This window comes from Mus musculus, chromosome 14 (genome assembly GCF_000001635.26).
Source record: "Mus musculus strain C57BL/6J chromosome 14, GRCm38.p6 C57BL/6J".
Classification (NCBI taxonomy): domain Eukaryota; kingdom Metazoa; phylum Chordata; class Mammalia; order Rodentia; family Muridae; genus Mus; species Mus musculus.
This window is the reverse complement of record NC_000080.6, coordinates 31,747,856-31,767,484: the sequence shown is the minus strand read 5'-3', so window position 1 is coordinate 31,767,484 and position 19,629 is coordinate 31,747,856. Positions and strand designations below refer to the sequence as shown.

Genomic DNA, 19,629 nt, shown 5'->3' with positions numbered 1-19,629 from the left:
TGATTTCACTATTCTACTATTGGTCCACACTAAGTATAAGTACTTCAGGTAATCTAGGGATATAACCTCTTATTTACCATGTGGGTAAATGGCAAGTTATAGCTTGCTTTCTATAGACAGTAAGAAAAACGGATTAAAAAAGAAAAAGAAAAAAAAAAACAAAAACACTTAATCTACTACAAAAGTCTTCATGAACAATACTAAGTGTAAATTTCAGAATAATTATCCCTAAGTAAATAATTTTTTTAAATTCAGCCATGTCAGTAATAGTCAATTGTAGATTTGTGTGGTATCTTAATGTGACATTACTTTATACCTTGCTTCATCAATTGGTGCACACTTGATTAGGAGAAAGAAAATCACAAAGCTGTATATTAACGGAGCTCTCCTTTCTGGGGAAAGATTTGGAAAAAGATGTATTTTTCTTCTTTAAAACAGACATGAAAGTATTCTGGATGTGAAAGGAAAAACTAATAAATATTAAGACTAACCTTAGGATAATTTTAATTCACAAAGACTTTCTTCTATGCTCCCTATGAGTGCTCCTATGGAAACATTTTGATTAGTGATTTATCTGATTATTTGACATTTGTGTTTAGTGTGTTAAGCTGACAATTCTAAACTGCTTTAAAATTGTACAAGTGTACTGATGCAAAAAAGTAGCATATAAAAGATTTTTACTCCACTTATCAGTGATTGCATACCAAGTGACTTCTTTTGTGATTAAGTTACCTCACTCAGGATGATATCCTCCAGATACATCTATTTGCTTAAGAATTTCATAAATTCATTGTTTTTAATAGCTGAGTAGTATTCCATTGTGTAAATGTACCATATTTTCTGTATCCATTCCTCTGTTGAGGGACATCTGGGTTCTTTCCAGCTTCTTTCTATTATAAATAAGGCTGCTGTGAACATAGTGGAGCATGTGTCCTTATTACCAGTTGGAACATCTTCCGGGTATATGCCCAGGAGAGGTATTGCTGGCTCTTCCGGTAGTACTATGTCCAGGTTTCTGAGGAACCACCAGACAGACTTTCAAAGTGGTTGTACCAGCTTGCAATCCCACCAGCAATGGAGGAGTGTTCCTCTTTCTCCACATCCTCGCCAGCATCTGCTGTCATCTGAATTTTTTGATCCTAGCCATTCTGACTGGTGTGAGGTGGAATCTCAGGGTTGTTTTGATTTGCATTTCCCTGATGATTAAGGATGTTGAACGTTTTTTTAAGTGCTTCTCAGCCTTTCGGTATTCCTCAGTTGAGAATTCTTTGTTTAGCTCTGTACCCCATTTTTTAATTTTTTTTTTTTTTAATTTCTGGAGTTTAGCTTCTTGAGCTCTTTGTATATATTGGATATTAGTCCCCTATCAGATTTAGGACAGAAACCTAAAATACCCAAGATACAATTTGCAAAACACAAGAAAATCAAGAAAGAAGACCAATGTGTGAATACTTCATTTCTCCCTAGAGTAGGGAATAAAATACCCATGGAAGGAGTTACAGAGACAAAGTTTGGAGCTAAGACGAAAGGATGGACCATCCAGAGTCTGCCCCACTCGGGGGTCCATCCCATAATCAGCCACCAAACACAGACACTAGTGCATATGCCAGTAAGATTTTGCTTAAAGGACCCTGATATAGCTGTCTCATGTGAGGCTATGCCATACCTGGCAAATACAGAAGTGGATGCTCACAGTCATCTGTTGGATGGAACACAGGGCCCCCAATGGAGGAGGCCAGAGAAAGTACCCAAGGAGCTGAAGGGATCTGCAACCCTATAGGTAGAACAACAGTATGAACTAACCAGTACCCCCAGAGCTCGTGTCTCTAGCTGCATATATAGCAGAATATGGCCTAGTCAGCCATCATTGGGAAGAGAGGCCCCTTGGTCTTACAAACTTTATATGTCTCAGTACAGGGGAACGCCAGGGCCAAGAAGTGGGAGTGGGTGGGTTGGGGAGCAGGGCGGGGGGAAGGTATAGGGGACTTGTGGGATAGCATTTGAAATGTAAATGAAGAAAATATCTAATTAAAAAAAATTAAAAACAAAAAAAAAGATCTTTACTTGAGCTGGGCGTGGTGGCGCACACCTTTAATCCCAGTACTCAGGAGGCAGAGGAAGGCAAATTTCTGAGTTCGAGGCCAGCCTGGTCTACAAAGTGAGTTCCAGGACAGCCAGGGCTATACAGAGAAGCCCCGGTCTCGAAAAAACAACAAAACAAAACAATCTTTACTCAAGCTTTAGTCCCAGCACTTGGAAAACAGGTAGGTAGATATATCTGGTCTACACAGTGAGACCCTGTCTTGAAAACTGTGTGCGTGCACGAGTACATGTGTGGGTTTGAGCATTTGCAGCTGTGTGTGCCCCATTGCAGTATATGAGTCAGTAAAGTCTTAAACTCTTTCCTGTCTATATTTCAATTTTTATCTATCTAGCTATCTACCTACCTACCTATCTATCTATTTATTTATTAGTTTTTCGAGACAGGGTTTCTCTGTGTAGTCCTGGCTGTCCTGGAACTCACTCTGTAGACCAGGCTGGCCTCCAACTCAGAAATTCTCCTGCCTCGGACTCCCAAGTGCTAGGATTATAGGCGTGCGCCACCACTGCCGGGCTTTATTTATTCTTTATGGATTTTATACAGGTTGAAAATTCCTTATTAAAATTCTTAGGACCAAAAGTGTAGAAGATTTCAGATTTTTTAAAATATTTGGGGAATATTCATTCATCCATCTAACATTGTTCTGAGGATGAGATTCAAGAATCAAAACATACGATTTACCATCTCCTATGCCTCATACCCATCAGCTGAGGATAACTGTACATAATATCTTTAAGAATTTTACATGTGAACAAAATTTCTTCAAAGTTAGTTTTTTATTTATGGTTACACATCACTTCTCGAAACCTTTTGGGATTTGTTTCATTTCAGATATTTTAAAAATAGGACTGGGTGGTTTGGCTCAAGCCATGGTTTTATAGCCAAGTAAATTTGTAAAGGCTTTTACTTGTCTTAGCTGTAAAACACCCAAGATTTTGTTGGCGAGACTTGCAGAGTAGAGTTGTGGAAATATTAATTTGTTAGTTAATAATGTTGGATTTCATTCATACTACATTATTTTTTATTAAAGTGCAGTTTCCTCTTTTCACAGGACAATGAGAAGAGAACCCCTTTGCATGCTGCTGCCTATCTTGGTGACGCAGAAATCATTGAGCTGCTTATTTTATCTGGTATGGCAACTCCTGAGCTGAGTTCATGGTGTTCAGTTTGATGTATGAGTGTTCCTATGGAATGCATAGCCTATGTCTTAGTATTGGTTTCATAAGTTAACCAATTATAATAGCAAACTTTGATCATAGAACCTGTTTTGGGTGCTTAAAGTACTTTAAGAAATAGAACAAAGATTTCTGTCCTTACAGACTTATTAGTTCCATAAATACAAGTCATTTTATAGTTTGTTTAAAAGATAATAATTGCTACTGTGGAAAAATGAAAAACATAGATTGGGAAGAATAGGAAAGAGACATATGTCAGGAAAGGCTTTCTGTATTGTACTTAATGGGCCTCATTGAATACAGAGTTTTGAGGAGACAGTTAACATCTCTACAAAGGTGACTTGTCCAAAGGAAGAGGGCAATAGTGGCCCAGCAACTAGATGGTAAAAAATAAGTCCTATTGTGTACAGAAATTTAAGTTGTTGCCAACAGACATTCTTTCTTTAAATGTCTTTTTTTTTTAAGAGCCGAGGATGTGAATCCGCTGGTAAAATGCTTACTGTGCAAGCATGCAACTTAGGTTCAGATCCCCAGCACCTTCATCAGAATCCAGTTGCAGCAGTACAAACCTGTAATCCTAGGACCAGGGCAGCAGAGATAGGTGGATATCTGGAGTTTGCCAGCTAGCCAGTCTGCCTAGCAAAAGCAGTGAGTTCCTAGGTTCAGTGAGAGACTTTGTCTCAAAAAATAGGTAGAAAATGACTAAGACAGCCAATGTTGGCTTCTGGCTCCCACATACACATCCATACCATAGGCACCCATATCGGAACACACATATGCCAAAAAGAAAATAGCTTTTATTTCAATTTTTTAAGGTCTTTAAGATGCTTTTTTTGCGCACGTCTTTGATCCCAGCACTCAGGAGGCAGAGGCAGGTGGATTTCTGAGTTCAATGCCAGCCTGGTCTACAAAGTGAGTTCCAGGACAGCCAGGGCTACACAGAGAAACCCTGTCTCCAAAACAAAACAAAACAAATTATGCTTTATGGACTGAGTATGTAAGTCAGTTGGTCTAACATATAGGAAGCCTTGGGTTTAATACCCAGCTCTCCAGCACTGCATAAACTGGATGAGGTGGTACACAGGTTGCTATAATCCCAGCTCTTGAGAGAGAGCAGCAGGAGAATCAGGAGTTCAAGGTAATTCTCTGCTCTAGTATGTAGTATGCAGTGATGGACAACAACAGTAACCCTGTTAAAAACATGGTGAGAGAAAGGTACAGCCTGAGGTTGTCTTCTGACTCCCACACACATCATAGAAGATGCAGATGTTACTCTAACACATGGCTACATACACACATCATATAGGCATATACACAACATACACAAAAAGAGAAAATAAGAAAATGGCTGTGTAAGAAACAGTACAGTTTTGTTTATTTTAATGTCTAGGACTTTTGATAACTACTGCTATGGATTTTTTTTAAAGAATCATATTTTTTTTATTTTAATATACATGCTATTTTATATAATCTTATATGAAGGGGTTCATTTCCCCCATTTAATTAAATTTTTTATGCCTAGAAAAAACTTCAGATGCTAGAGCTGAGTCAGACTCTCTTTTTCTTTAAATGTGAATACTTCCATTGACTTTAGCTACCAAGTAAAAGCTATGTAATAACTACAGTGCAAGTGAGTTCCTTCAGACCAAATGTACTTTGTTTTTATAACAACACAATCTCCTTATTGAATCTACTGTTGGAACTTCCTCAGGTCCATAGGCTTTTTTTCAGTGATCTGTTGGTGGTTCGCTGTTAACCCTCTATCACCAGTGTCAAAACTAACCAGGTTGCCTGCTTGATCTCTTCGTTAGCAGTGTTCTTTTGTGCAAAGATGACCCAGTCAGCTCTGGCTCATCTGAGAGATTGTTTGGGATTTTAGAATACATACAGCCAAGAGAAAGGGACACATTAACACTAGGACAAAACTGTTCTTTCGGAGAACGCAGGCACCTTCCCTGTATCTGCAGAAGCTTCCCTTAAGTCAGTGTCCATGCTCATTGGGTACACATTTCCTATAATAGGTAGACATTTTTATATTTGGGTTTATAGTAGTGTGTTAGTTACTATTTTATTTCTGTGATAAAACCTGTTATCTTAGAGAAGGAAGGATCTATTGGCGGGTGGGGGCGGGGGGGACGGGGACTTATGGTTCCTGTAGGGTCAATAATTATGGAAACAGCATGAGAGCAGGAGTCAGACTGGAGGCTGGAATATGACTGCTCACATCTAAAACCACAAACAGGAAGTAAAGACAGAGCACTGGAAACCGCACATGGTTCTCCCACCCCACGCACTTGGCTTTTAAAACCTCAAAGCCAGCCCTTATTGACACACCTCTTCCAGCAAGGACATACCTCCTAAGCCTGTCTCAAACAACTAGGGAACCAAGTACTTCAGTGTTGAAGACTTACCGGGGTCATCTCATTTGAACGACCACATTCTACTTGTTGGCCCACATAAGCTCCTGATCATCTCATAATGCAAATAAATGCATTTAGTGTAACTTCAAAGCCCTTCATAGTGTTTCGCAGACTGTGGACACAGACTGTAGACTTTTACAGACACTGACACTGCTTTAAAGTAGTAAGTCTCTTCTGAGATTCAAGACAGTCTCTCAGCTGTAACCCCCTATAAAATCCAAAAACAAATTATATACTTACATGATAAATGACATAAGATAAACACATTCCTAATGGGAGGGATAGAGGAATAGTGGGGAAACATTAGACCAAAGCAAAACCAGAACCCAGCAGGGCAAACTCCAGATTCTGTAGCTTTCTGTCTGCTGTCAAAGTGCTTAGATGGAACTGCTGTTCCCAGCTTTTCCACCTAAAGGGTTACACCAGCAGCAGCAGCAGCAGCACCACCGGCAGCAGCTGCAGCTACCGCTACCTGGTTCTACTATCAGAGTATGGAAATCTTTACAACATGGGGTCTCCAACACAACCGAGATTTCACTTTCCACAGCTTCAGGCAGTGAGCTCTTCAAACCTCCATACAGAGACCCCGTTGCCACATAACTAGGCTCAGTGACTCTTACGCTGGAGAGGAAGCTTGTCTTCTATACATCTTTCATGACTCTAAAGCCAGCACCATGTGGATGTCACTGCCACCTAGAGCTGCAAGCATGGGATGAAATCTGCCCTCTGTAACCACATTACCAGCAGCTACTGTTTTTGTTGCTTTCTCAAAAGTTGAAAGCTTAGTTGGTGGGGTCTTGTCCTAAGGGCGCCCTTCCCTTTATTCCACTACACATTTGGCCTCTCAGTAATGGTATGAATCTTAACAGTTACAGCCTCTCTTGCTGCAGAAGCCATGTTGCCAGTATCCCTTTTCTCTCTAGAACTGTGCACTTTTTATTTCTTCCTCCTGCATTGTAGACCTACAAATCACTGCATTGTATCACTACATATTTGACCCAGTACTCAAGTGCCCAAGGTTTGTAGGGAACGTCTCATTCAAACCATCACAGCTAGTAGTAGTAGTAACTGTCTCCTCATTCAAGGTGATGTATCTTCATATTATTTTATCTTTGATGACTTGTTAAGATTAAATGTTTCATAATTTATAGTTAAATTCATTGGACCATAAATATTTCTGTATGATGCAGCCCCAAGATTTGTAAGTAGGTAGTAGTATTTTTGACCTGGTATATACAACCAAGCTTTCTTAGAATCTGTAGTTATGCTGAGATCCACTGGAATTAATAATTGTTTTAGAAGGAGTAAAATAATAAGTACTTATTGTATCTCTTTAATATCATACTAAAATTAGCTTTTTCTTTTATCCTATTCTGCCCTCAGCTCTATGAAAGTACTAAAAACAAGAAAGCTAGGCAGTGCTTACCAGCAGCATTATTTACGACTGAAGTTTGTACTGTCATAGCTGAAAAGCTAGAGCCTTGAGCCAGACTCATTAACTCTATCATCATCTGAACCTCTCTCCTTCTTTGTATCTACCCTTCTTCATTATCACTATTACCTCACATTGAGTAACATTTGCATACACATTTTTTATTCTAGAATGTTTCTCCTAAAGACTAAATTTTATCATCAATTAAGAATAGATATCTTGTTTGGAAGCTATTAATTTAATGCTTCCATTCAAATCATATGTTAGCAGACTGCTGAATGTTACCTTTTCAGCACACGGAAGGCATTATTCAAAAGTTCATTTCATTGGCCTCTTATAGAAAATAATTCTTAATACAGAATAGGGATTTGATATTTCTTCCTTTGGAATTAGATCTAAAATGTGCACATCTCAAAAGCTTGTAACATAAGTGTATTAGCCAGGGCTGTCATTAGAGAAAGATTGGGAGCGATGGAGGGGGAACCATCAAGAGGTAGCTTAAACAGCAGTAGTTTGTTTTCTCACAGTTCTGCTCAGAAGCTTCAGGTGAAGGCGTGGGCAGGATTACTTCCTTCTTAAAAGAAGAGGCTCTAGTGTGTCTTTCCCTTGACTTGTAAATGTTGTAGACAGAGGCCTTCTCCCTCTGCTTTCACTCCATCTGTGTCACTGTCTACATTTCTCATTCCTTTACAAATATCTTTATTAGTTCTTTGAGAACTGTGTATTGAGGGCAGGAGAAATGGCCCAATGGGTAAAATAGTCATTAATGCCATCTTCCTTAAACTGCTCTCTTCTTTGCCTTCAGATTGCTTGCAGTGATTTCTCCTGCCAAAATGTCTACCAATAACCTAGCAGGAACCGTGGAGATAGTCTTGCTAGCATATAGGATCTGTTTGAGTGACCGGGAAGTAGTGAAGAGATTAATCTTTTCTCAGTGACTTAGCATCTTTGTAGCTCATAGATTTTATCTGTTGTCATGTGTTGAACATGTGGTGCTACTGAGAGGCTGTTAGAAGTTTGTTTCTCTCTCTACAAAGACAGTTTATTTATGTTTTAAGGAGATAGAATGTTCTTCTTCCTCCACCCCTTTCTATTTTCCTTTCTTTCTCCCCATCTGTCTTGATAACCTCTCTGGCTAGTATTTTATACATACTCTTGACCAGCTATTGAGCCTCTTACCTCTACTCTGGCTGTGTCTTGCATTATTAGAATGGTTTTGTTGTCTAATGTATATATCAATGTATGGCTAATTTTAGGAGAGTTCTTTATAGAACAGAAACCAGAAATATATTATCTTCAGAGAGTTTACCAAAAGAGGTTCTAGGAATCTCAAACAATAAAAATATGCTGCTGTATTTGTGGCTCTTATATCATTGTTGTTGTTCATTTCCTTAGATAGGAACACAGCCAACCTGTGTTGAGAATGTCCATCGTTGCTCTGTCATGCTTGTTAGTCTACAAATCACATACAACTTAATGCATGTGGATAAGAGAGACTGGTGCCTGCAGATTTTTTTCATAAATTGGCCTTTACATTTATGAGACATTAAAACATCTGATTAGTGCTTTTAAAAGAAGCATAGGATATAACAAGAGATAGCTGTCTTCTAAAAAAAGAGATAATGATCAGAAGATTAAAAATTAAAACCCTATCATTGAACAAGCCCTTTATTTTTAGTATTGTTTGTTACCAGTAGCAGTGTGATACCCTCAGTTAACTTGTAATGGATTCTTTATTGTAGTCACTTTTGTTTGTTTGGTTTTGGTTTTGGTTTTGGTTTTGGTTTTGGTTTTTTTTTTGGTTTTTCGAGACAGGGTTTCTCTGTGTAGCCTGGAACTCACTCTGTAGACCAGGCTAGCCTCCAACTTAGAAATCTGCCTGCCTCTGCCTCCCAAGTGCTGGGATTAAAGGCGTGCGCCACCACTGCCTGGCTAGTCACTTGCTTCAATAAATTAATGTGGCATATTAAACATGAAAAATAAAAAAGACTATCAGAACAAGACAGAATGAATCAGGAGTTTTCTTTTGAATTTCCATCTCCTTAGTGTACCATTAAATTAGATTGTTTTCAGGTAGTTATATATCTGATAACCCATATCAGTAGTTTTAAGTATTTCCAAAAGAAATACTTAAAAACTACCCAATTCCTGGTTCATTTTTTATTGTTTGTACTTGGAACCAAATTCTTGGAATTTTTTCATGACCATCTTTTAATTCTTTTCTTTAGTATGTTTTATTTTTTGAGCAGTATTATCATATATAGAAAATTATAGAAACTACAGTAATAGAGAATAACAATGAAGTAGCTCTCCCTCCCCACTCCTCCCCACACACCAGCCTTCTGTATGCCTGCCCAGTATTAAGTGTACCCGAAACCAACCAGCCACTCAACCCTACTCTTTTAATATCTTGTCATCCCTCTATGGGTTCAGTGTTCATGCTAATCAAATGTGAACATAGACTTACCTCTTCCTATTTCTAACTAAAGGTAAACATTTCTTATAGTTATTGCTTTTTATTTTTATCTTTTTTACATTTTATTTCTCGAAGCCATATCAGCACATGGAGAGCCACCCTGTTTTTTGTGACAGTCACAGTTCTGTTCTCTTGTCATAACTTCAGAGCTGGCTTCTTGAAGGTATTTATGAGACCTCAGTTTTTGCCTTTTTTGGCCTAGGTACTATCCCTTTCAATTGTCTGTGTCTGTACCTTAGGCCTGTATTTCTCCTATGTATAGACCTATATGTGGGCATGAGTACTTATGTAGAAAAAGCTGTAGGAATTCTAGAGTACCATGGAATTCCTCAGCAGACAAATGAGAGAATGAAAGATCCCATTGTCCTTCACTAACTCAACAACTTGAGCCTTTAAAAAAAAGTAAACATCTCAAATGTTTCAACCTAGACTAAAAAACACTGACTTCACTATGGCCAGGTTGTCTGCCTTCATATTCTTGGCCTGCAGGGGCCTGAATATTTACAGCTAGTTGCCTAAATATTTACTATGCAAATATGCTGTTGTCTGAGGTGTGCCTAACTGTTAAGCATGTATGTGGCATGGACAGGGTCCTGATCAGGTTAGATCCCTAGCACTGCAGAGAATTTTTTAACTATAACTACTCTCTTTGACCAGTTCTTTATTTTATTTTATTATTTTACTTTTTGGCTTCACTTCTTTCTGTCTCAGCTCCCCCCCTGACCACTCCCCCCGGCTGTCCCCCAAGACAGAGTTTCTCTGTATAGCCCTGGCAGTCCTGGAGCTCACTCTGGAGACCAGGCTGGCCTCGAACTCAGAACTCTGCCTGCCTCTGCCGCTCAAGTGCTGGGATTAAAGGTGTGTGCCACCATTGCCTGGCTCTCCCATTGGCTCTCGGTTCTGTTGTCTTTGTCACTGTTGATGTTTACAGAGAATTCAACTACTCAAACTTTTAATTGCTACATTTGTTGATGTTCTATAGTCTTTTGTGTTCAGCACTTCTAAATCTACCATCAACATGTGTGCTATATGTACTAGGTTATTAACATAATCACAACACTGTTTAGAAGGTTTCTCCTATAGCTGTAAGTAATAGAGCTATAACATAAAGTCACTGCACTTGACTGCCTGTCCCCTGAACCCTCACACTTAAAAACACACGAACAGTATTTAAGCATTAGGAAGTATGAATTTTAGTCATACTTGACTCTGGTTTGTGCACATAAGTATAAAACTACAGAAATTTATTAAGGATTATTCAGCATACTTTTTCTGTTATCATCTAGGAAATGAGGAATTGGGGTTTGGTGCATAAATCTAGAGTGATGTTTAGGCCAGGACTTGATGGCCCGTTGACTAGCCAGAGCTGTTTCTTTTCTGCTCGCAGCACACTCCTACTATGAGCCTCTCTTCTACTGGATTCATCTTTTTTAACCTTATATGTAATATTTTTATCTTATTGGATCTATTTATATTTTGTTGGTACTTTTGTACGTTGACTTAATTTTTAAATTATATATATTTGATTTTTAAAAGATCCTTCTTTAAACTTTAGGTATAATGAAGAAAGACTTGTCAATTGGTTTATTTTCCTACATCTGTAAACACTGAATTCATTTTTGTATGATAACCTTTAGTATCAGTGTGTTTTCCTTATACCTGTACAGTTATCTTTATATTGCCTTATGCCATTATGCATTTATTAGTAAAGAAATGCAATGAAAATTTTATGTTAATATACAATTCATCTTGGAATAATATTGTTTATTTCTCTTAAGTATTTGAGATTAACACTTTAAAATGGGATTTGACTTTACCTTGAGTATGCTCTGTATAAAGGTGGTTTTTCTAGCCTAACTATAAAAAGCTGTTTTTTTTTTTTAATACAAAGAACTGATTCCTTTTGGATAATTATATCAACTTAAAAGAATAATTTTGTTTTATAACTTGAATGAAGGGTAATATATTGGAAGAAAGTACATAAGTAATTGTTATCCCCTTGGGGCTACATAATTTAGGTTTATTAAAGAATACTTAATGTAAGATATTTCAATTATCTTTTTTCTTCTTGTTGCAGGAGCTAGAGTTAATGCCAAAGACAGCAAATGGTTGACACCTTTACACAGAGCAGTTGCATCGTGTAGTGAGGTATGACATTTCTCTTAGTGAACAGATGGATGTAAAGAAGCACTAAGTAGGTCTGCATGTGTCACACTTAAAAGTGCATTTTTTAACAGAAGAAAAAACCTATTACAGTTCCTAGACCAGTCATTTTCCTTCAGATTTTGTACAAACTAAGCTAATTGTCGCATTTCTCCTTTTATGTGTCAGATTCTTAAGAGAGTAGACAACCTTATTTCTGCCCCTCCTTCACAAGAAAGTATTTTCTAACACTAATCCTCTTTGGGCCTTTTCAGTTCATAATGCCTTATCCCAGGGCTCTGTGTAGCGCAATGACATCAGTATTTAGAATGATTAATTTCAACATTGAAGTTGAATCTTAGGAATATTACTTTTAAGTGCATTTTTATGAATGGTATATGTATGTCCTCATGCATGTTTACATGTGTTTGGACACACAAATATATGTGAGTGTGCTTGCATTTGTATGCACATGGAATGTAGAGGCCCAAAGTTGACATCAGATGTTTTTCTTGTTCACGATCCACTGTATTCACTGAAGCAGGGTCTTTTGCTGAACTTCCCCGACTCAGGCTGGGCTAGCTGCAAGGGTTCTGAGGATCCAAGCCTGGGTCCACACACTTGTACTTTATCAGATACTGCGCCATATCTCCAGCCCTTGATGCCCACTGCAGCAGACTCGAACATATTACCTTAAAGAATGTGAGATTTCTCACATGGAAAAAAAGACTTTTCCTGGTAATAGTCCAATAAGTTGTGTGTGCATTAAGATAACTGGCATTTGTCCTGGTTGGGTTTGGGTTGGTTGATTGGTTTGTTCAATTTAGCATAAGCTAGTTTTTTAAGAAGAGTGTTTTGTTTTGTTTTGTTTTGTTTTGTTTTGTTTTGTTTTGTTTTGTTTTTTGGAGACATGCTCTTACTCTGTAATGTAGGCTAACATCAAACTCCTGATCTTCCTTCCTCATCTCATCCTACCAAGTGTCAGGATGATGGTATATACCACCATAGCCAGCTTGGTCTGTTTTGTTTGTTTGTTTGTTTTTGTTAGTTTTTTTGTTTTTAATGTGTATGGGTGTTTTGCCTGCATGTATGTCTGTGTACCACATACATGCTGAGTGTCCATGGATGCCAAAAAGGAGTTCCAGGTTTTCTAGAGTTATGGATGTTTGTAAGCTGCTGTGGGTCTTGTGAATTGATCCCAAGGCCTTTGCAAGAGCAGCCAGCACTCTCACCTTCTCAGCCACTCCCCAGCCCCAGAAGAGAGAATCTTCATTGAGAAAATGACACTATTAAGATTCTGACCTGTAGACAAGTTTGTGGGGTGTTGTCTTGATTATTGATTGATGTGGAAGGGCCCAGCTTACAGTGGGTGGTGCATCCCTTGGCAGGCAGTCCTGGATTATATAAGAAAGCACACTAAGCAGTTGGGAAGAGCAAGCTAATAACCAGCACTTCTGCATGGCATTTGTTTCAATTCTTGCCTTCAGTTTCTGCCCTGACTTCTTTCATGATAAGCTATAAAATGAAATAAATCCTTTCCTCACTATGTTGCTTTTGGTCATGGTGTTTTATCACAGCAGTAGAAACCCTAACAAAGACAGCGTTCTTGAATAGGTCTGTTTATTTTCTCTAACTGTAATGGAATTGTGGGGTCATGGGTCTGTGTGTCTTTGGTTTACTCCCTGTCTTCCCAGATGTTAGTAGATTCCTGAACATATCTTCAGTCTGTTTGCCAACCCTATTAAATACTAGTGTTGTTTCCTATATTTCAAACAGTTCTAAATTGTTCTTTATTTCAAAGACTAAAAATCATGCTTATGCCATAATCCATAGTCTTTCATTTAGTAATCTTTGAAACCTTGTAACTTAACAGCTATTCACACTGTAATCTCTGTGCATTCGTTATCGTACAGCAATCTTTTTTTTTTGAGACAGGGTTTCTCTGTATAGCCCTGGCTGTCCTGGAACTCACTTTGTAGACCAGGCTGGCCTCGAACTCAGAAATCTGCCTGCCTCTGCCTCCCGAGTGCTGGGATTAAAGGCGTGTGCCACCATGCCCGGCTCGTACAGCAATCTTGAAAAGACTGGTGGTCAGTTAGTATCCTCTTTCTCTTAAAGAAGAGCACCAAGGGGCAGTTTTGCAAGATTTGAACTGTATGTCCTATAAGTGATAGGGGTTGAGTTCTTTATATATGCCCAGGAGTAAAAGCTGAGTCATATAGTAGTACTATTTTCTAATTTTTTAAGGACTCTACAAAATAATTTCCATAATGGAAGTATTAATTTTCATCCCCACTAGTTGTGAATGTGTTCCTCTTTCTTCACATTCTCTCTAACATCTGTTGACTGTGACGAGCAGAGCCAGTGAGCTGTGAGCTTGATTGGCATCTGCTGGGAGGTCCTTCGGCTGTGTTAGATCTGGAGGGTGCCACTGTTGGAAGTTCCAGAAGGTCCTTAAGAGCATCAGCCAGCTACTAGCTCAGACATGCAGGCCTGTATGAACTCAGCAACTGTGTAGGTAGTTTGTTCTAAGAGAGCCAAAGTTACACAGTAGCCAGGCTCAAAATGTCTTTGCAGATGGGGATCACCACAGTGGCTTGAAATGCCCTGAGCAGTAAGATCTGGGGGTTACCTCCAAAGTTCCAGTTTCTGTATGGTTCTATTGGACATTAGCTTTGTACTATCAGGGCTCACAGCTTAGGGTTGGTTCATTAACATATCAGAGAGCCTTATAGCTGCCTACTTAATACCTCTTGCAAACATTACATTTTTCAATGTTACACAGAATGGTTTTACAGAAAATGGTTTTCGTTAATGTCCTATCGTGTCAGATTTCTTTTCTTTTTTCTTTTCTTCTGTTTGAATTATTTACTTTGATTTAATGTGTCTTGAGTGTTTTGCCTGCAGAGCCAGACTAGAGAGAGAGAGAGCCCTTAGTCCCCTGAAACTGGAGTTACAGATGATTGTAACCTTCCATGTAGGTGCTCAGAACTAAACCCAGGTCTCTTCTGATTCAACTCTCCTCAGCCCTGTTAGATTTCTTGATGTTAGGGCATTCTGAATTGGGTAAGAGTAGTTTTCATTTGTATTTCCCTGATGGCTAGAAATATTGAACACTTTTTAAAATCAGATACTGACCATTTGTGTTTCTCTTTATTTTTTTAAAGATTGATTTATTCATGTATTTTATGTAGATGAGTGCTATATCTTCATGCACACCTGAAGAGGCAGTATGATTCCATGATAGATGCCAATGAGCCACCCTGTGGTTGCTGGGATTTAACTTCAGGACCTCTGGAAGAGCAGTCAAGTACTTTTAACTACTGAGCTATTTCTCCAGCCCTTTTTGAAAACTGTTCAATGTCCGTTTGTTGATTGGCAGTTTTGTTTCCTTGGTATCTAATATCTTCAGTTCTTTGTAAATTCTGGATATTAGCCCCTTGTGTAAAGAATATCTGAAAAGATTTCCACCTATTCTGTGGGTTGTTTCCCCTGCTGATAGTTAAGTTTTCATAGAATCTCATCCGCTGATACATGAGGCTGGTTCCTGCGCTGCTGAGGTTCTGTTTCAGAAAGGTCTCTCTGAGCCTAGTATCTTGACGAGTATCACCTGTTTTATTTCAGTGCTTCAGGTTTTAAATTAAGGAATATCAGCCATTTTGAACTTATTTTTTTACAAGGTGAAAAATATAATCTGAGTTCATTCTGCTGCAGATAGATATCCAATTATGAGAGCACCATTTGTTGAATAGACTATCTTTTTTCAAGTATGTGCTGTTTGTTTCCATTGTCAAAATTAAGTAGGCATAGCTTTGTTGTTTCATTTCTGGGTCTTCCTTTTTATTGATCTTCGTGGTTTTAGCCAGTGCACTGTAGCTATCTATCACTGTAGTTCAATTTGGGTCAGCTATTGTCATACTCCCAGCGAGTTCTTAACTCCTCAGGATTGCTTGACTAGTTGGGCTCTTTGGTGGTACTATATGATTCTGTTTCTTTAATATGATCAGTATGATAATATATTACATATAATGATTTTTTATGTAACCTGTGAAACATGGCATCAGGTTGTTGATAGGTAATTGTAGTGTATCTGTACATTGTTTGATGATACAGCCATTCCCACAGTATTCTGCCAGTCCAGGAGTATGGAAGGTCTCTCCATTATCCATACCTTCTCTAGGTTTCTTTTTCAGTGTCTTGAATTTTTTATTGTTTAGAGGACTTTGAATTCTTTGATTAGGTATATTCCTAAATACTTAATTTTTAAATTTTATTTTGAATGGAACACTTTTATAATTAATTTTTCTGAGAGTACATAGTTGGAGTGTATGAAGACTACTGGAGTATTTTTGTAGGTTGGTTTTTGTATTCTGCAATTTTTCTGTGTTTATTAGATCTCAGGAGTTTTCTAGTAAAACCATAGGTATTTTAAGTCAAGGATCATTGCATCTATAATTAAAAATAGCTTAACTTCTTATTTTTATCCATCTCCTTTGTGTCTTTTGCTGTAGCTAAAACTGTATCAAATAAGAGAGGGGAGAATAGGAATTCTTATGTCTTGTTCCTGATTTTAGAGGAAATGATCTCCGTTTGTCTCTATTTAATATAATGTATTTTATAGTTTTATTGTATATGTTCTATTATTTTGATGTATATTCCATCTACTCCTAATAATCCCAAAACTTGATTATGAAAGTTTGATGTATTTTGTCAAATGCCTTTTTAGTATCAATCAAAATGATTATGTGATATCTATCCTTTAGTTCATTTATATGCTATATTATATTTATTAATTTATATATGTGAACCAGTGTTGTCTTTCTGCAATGAAACACATTTGGTCATAACATATAATCTTCTTAATGTGTTCCTGAATTCCATTTGCAAGTATTTTGCTGGGAATTTTTGCATCTGTTCATTAAAGAAACTGGTCAGTAGCTTTCTTCTTGTTGTGGTTCTTGTGTCTTTACCTGTTTTGGGAAGCAGAGTAATACTGAACTTACAGAATGAATTTGGTAGTGCTCCTTCATCTTCTGACTTGTGGAACAAGTCTAGAACAGTTGATATAAGATCTTTCTTGAAAGCTTGGTAAAAGCCAACAGTTAATCCACCTGGTCCTTGGCTTTTCTTTTGACTGTGGCTTCCAAGATCTTATAACTTAGAATGGATTGGTTTACATTATTGAAATTTTCTAAGTTTAATTTTTTAGGTGATAATACATTTAGAAATGTTCCTATTTCTTCTGGGTTATCTCGCTTCTTGGAATATACTTTTCCATAATAGTTCCTAGTAATGTCCTGTAGTTTTCTACTGTAATGACACGCTTTGCGTTTTGAATTTTGCTAGTCTGTATCTTCTCCCTTTTTCTTTTTGTTAGATTGGCTAAGGATTTGTCTGTCTTTTTCAAAGAACCAATTCTTTGGTTGATTTTGGGTTTTGTTATTTAATATTTATTTCACTCATGTATTCCCTAATCTGTATTATTTCTTACCATCCACGGAGATATTTGTTGCTGCTTTATTTACTATAGCAAGGAAATGAAACCAATCTAGTTTACTCATCAGTAGATGAATGGTTGATTGAAATCAAAGTTTGCAAGAAAATTGATGGACTTAAGCCGGGCGTGGTGGCGCACACCTTTAATCCCAGCACTTGGGAGGCAGAGGCAGGCAGATTTCTGAGTTCGAGGCCAGCCTGGTCCTACAAAATGAGTTCCAGGACAGCCAGGGCTACACAGAGAAAGCCTGTCTCAAAAAAAAAAAAAAAATTGATGGACTTAGAATATATAATATTAATTGAGGTCAGATAGTTTCAAAAAGAAAAAACTACATGTTTTTTTTCTCATGAACTCTTCTGGTCTGTAATTTATATATTTTATATATATTCATACATAGTGCATATGAGCAGATAAATGTATCTGTGTACGTGTCTAAAGGAGAACAAGAAAAGGTAACTATTAGGTGATGAGGATGGATGCAGTGCAGATAGAGGTTACAAGTTATAAACAGAAATAAAGCTCATTGTTTCTCTAGTTTTAACTCTGATGGATTTGGAGAGGGTGGCAGATAAATCCATAAAAATATTGAAGGTGAGATTCAGTGCTAAGTTCCACAGCTTCAGGACGGTTTTCTAACTATAGAGCTTCCTTGTGGTTTATAGACTTTGGGTCTGGTGATTTCTTTGTGTGATGTTATTTGTTTGCAAGTTCTCCACAAAAAAGTTCCAATTAAAGTCTTAGTATTGACATTCTGTTCTAGTTCTGTTGCTTTTTACTTTTATATGTGGTTTCGTACTTACCAAACATGATTATCACTGTGAGGAGAAAGTTTTGCTGTTTAATTATGATTAATGCTTAATGCTGATGGCACGCTAGATTTGTAGGAGTCCTAACAGACACCTACACTATAAAAGTGGGAGTGTGTGGTTGTTTTCATGGACTTCTAGGAGAAGGATTTTTTGAAACAGTAATTCTTAAGTTGCCTCAGTGTTAACATTCACATTAAGTAGCGTTACAATGAAAGACCTTTTTATGCTAATTTAATTAACCAGACCTAGTGATTCTTTTCCACGTGGTAAAATGTGACACATAACTTTGAGAGATGAGAAATGTCTTTTTAAATTTTTGCATATTTAATATCAAAATAATCTTACTAAAGCTCTTTAATGTATATGTTAATTATATTTTGCTAATAAGAAGTGTAAGCTTGTGCTTTTAGTAAGAAAAGAATTTTTATCAAGATAATGTCTTTTTATGGCTCTAAGTACTATCTTTAAATTCAAAATATTTTCTTAAATTTTCAATATTTTTAGCACGCTTTCATAACTTTTATTTTCTCCATATGTGTACATCTTTATAAATTTCTCAAAGTATTCAATCCTCTCCTTTATATATTAGGAAGCAGTTCAGATACTTTTGAAGCATTCTGCAGATGTTAATGCTCGAGATAAAAATTGGCAGACCCCTTTACACATAGCTGCTGCTAATAAAGCTGTAAAGTGCGCTGAATCTTTGGTACCTCTTCTGAGCAATGTGAACGTGTCCGACCGAGCAGGAAGAACTGCATTACATCATGCAGCTTTCAGTGGGCATGGTGAGGTAGGTGCATCCAAATAGAGGCTGATTGTCTTCTAGCCTCTAGTTACTAATGACTTTGCCTTCCTTTAATTCGTTCAGTTCATAGAAAAAAAATCCTCCTCATAATTGCCCCTAGCAAGCCTCCTAGCTTTTCTCCAGTGATGTAAGTGGTCCAAATTAAAAGATTTATTTAGTACTTACTACACACACACTAGAGTTTCATAATGACTGTCAGCTAACTACAGATAACATAAGAGATATCTTCTGTCATTGTCAAGGAAGTGCAGGGAGACAGCAGTTTCATTGTTCTTTCAGAATGAAGGATAATAACAAAGAAAGGCAATGTTTGGTAACTATGCTTTCTTCTAGTTTATTATTGAGATAATACCTTAGTGATGGAACTATCTAAACATGAAGATCAGCCATCACGATGCTGGGAGATGACTCAGTCCACCAAGTACCTTCTGCGCAAGCACAAGGACCCGAGTTAGTTCAGAGCTCCAGCACCCACAGAGGAAGCAAGCTAGGGGGCCTGCTGTGCACTTGATTTTGTTTGTTTGTTTGTTTGTTTTCATTGTAAGGAGATTTTTTTAATATATATTATTTTTATTAGATATTTTCTTTCTTTATGTTTCAAACGTTATCCACTTTCCTGGTTTCCCCTCTGGGACACCCCTGTCCCCTCCCCCTTCCTCTGGTGTGTACTTGTCATCCAGCACAGTGGGTGCAGAGACAGCCAGAGCTCTCCAGGTTGTTGATTAGCCTGCCTAACCAAAGTGGTGAACTCCAGGTGAGAGACCCTGTCTCA

At 37.6% G+C, this 19,629-nt stretch overlaps 1 protein-coding gene across 6 annotated transcripts in view; it reads left to right on the top strand.

Moving 5' to 3' along the window:
* Ankrd28 (ankyrin repeat domain 28) overlaps positions 1–19,629 on the top strand; it is a 131,800-nt gene that overhangs the window by 63,083 nt on the left and 49,088 nt on the right. For all 6 annotated transcript variants that reach the window (XR_383131.4, XM_030247586.1, XM_030247587.1 and 3 more), the window contains 3 exons: positions 3,153–3,231; positions 11,682–11,752; positions 18,642–18,842. Coding sequence is in view for 2 of the 6 variants with exons in the window: in XM_006518369.4 (XP_006518432.1) it covers positions 3,153–3,231; positions 11,682–11,752; positions 18,642–18,842 (351 nt within the window). In the remaining 4 variants the exon portion in view is untranslated. The remainder of the gene's footprint in view (positions 1–3,152; positions 3,232–11,681; positions 11,753–18,641; positions 18,843–19,629) is intronic.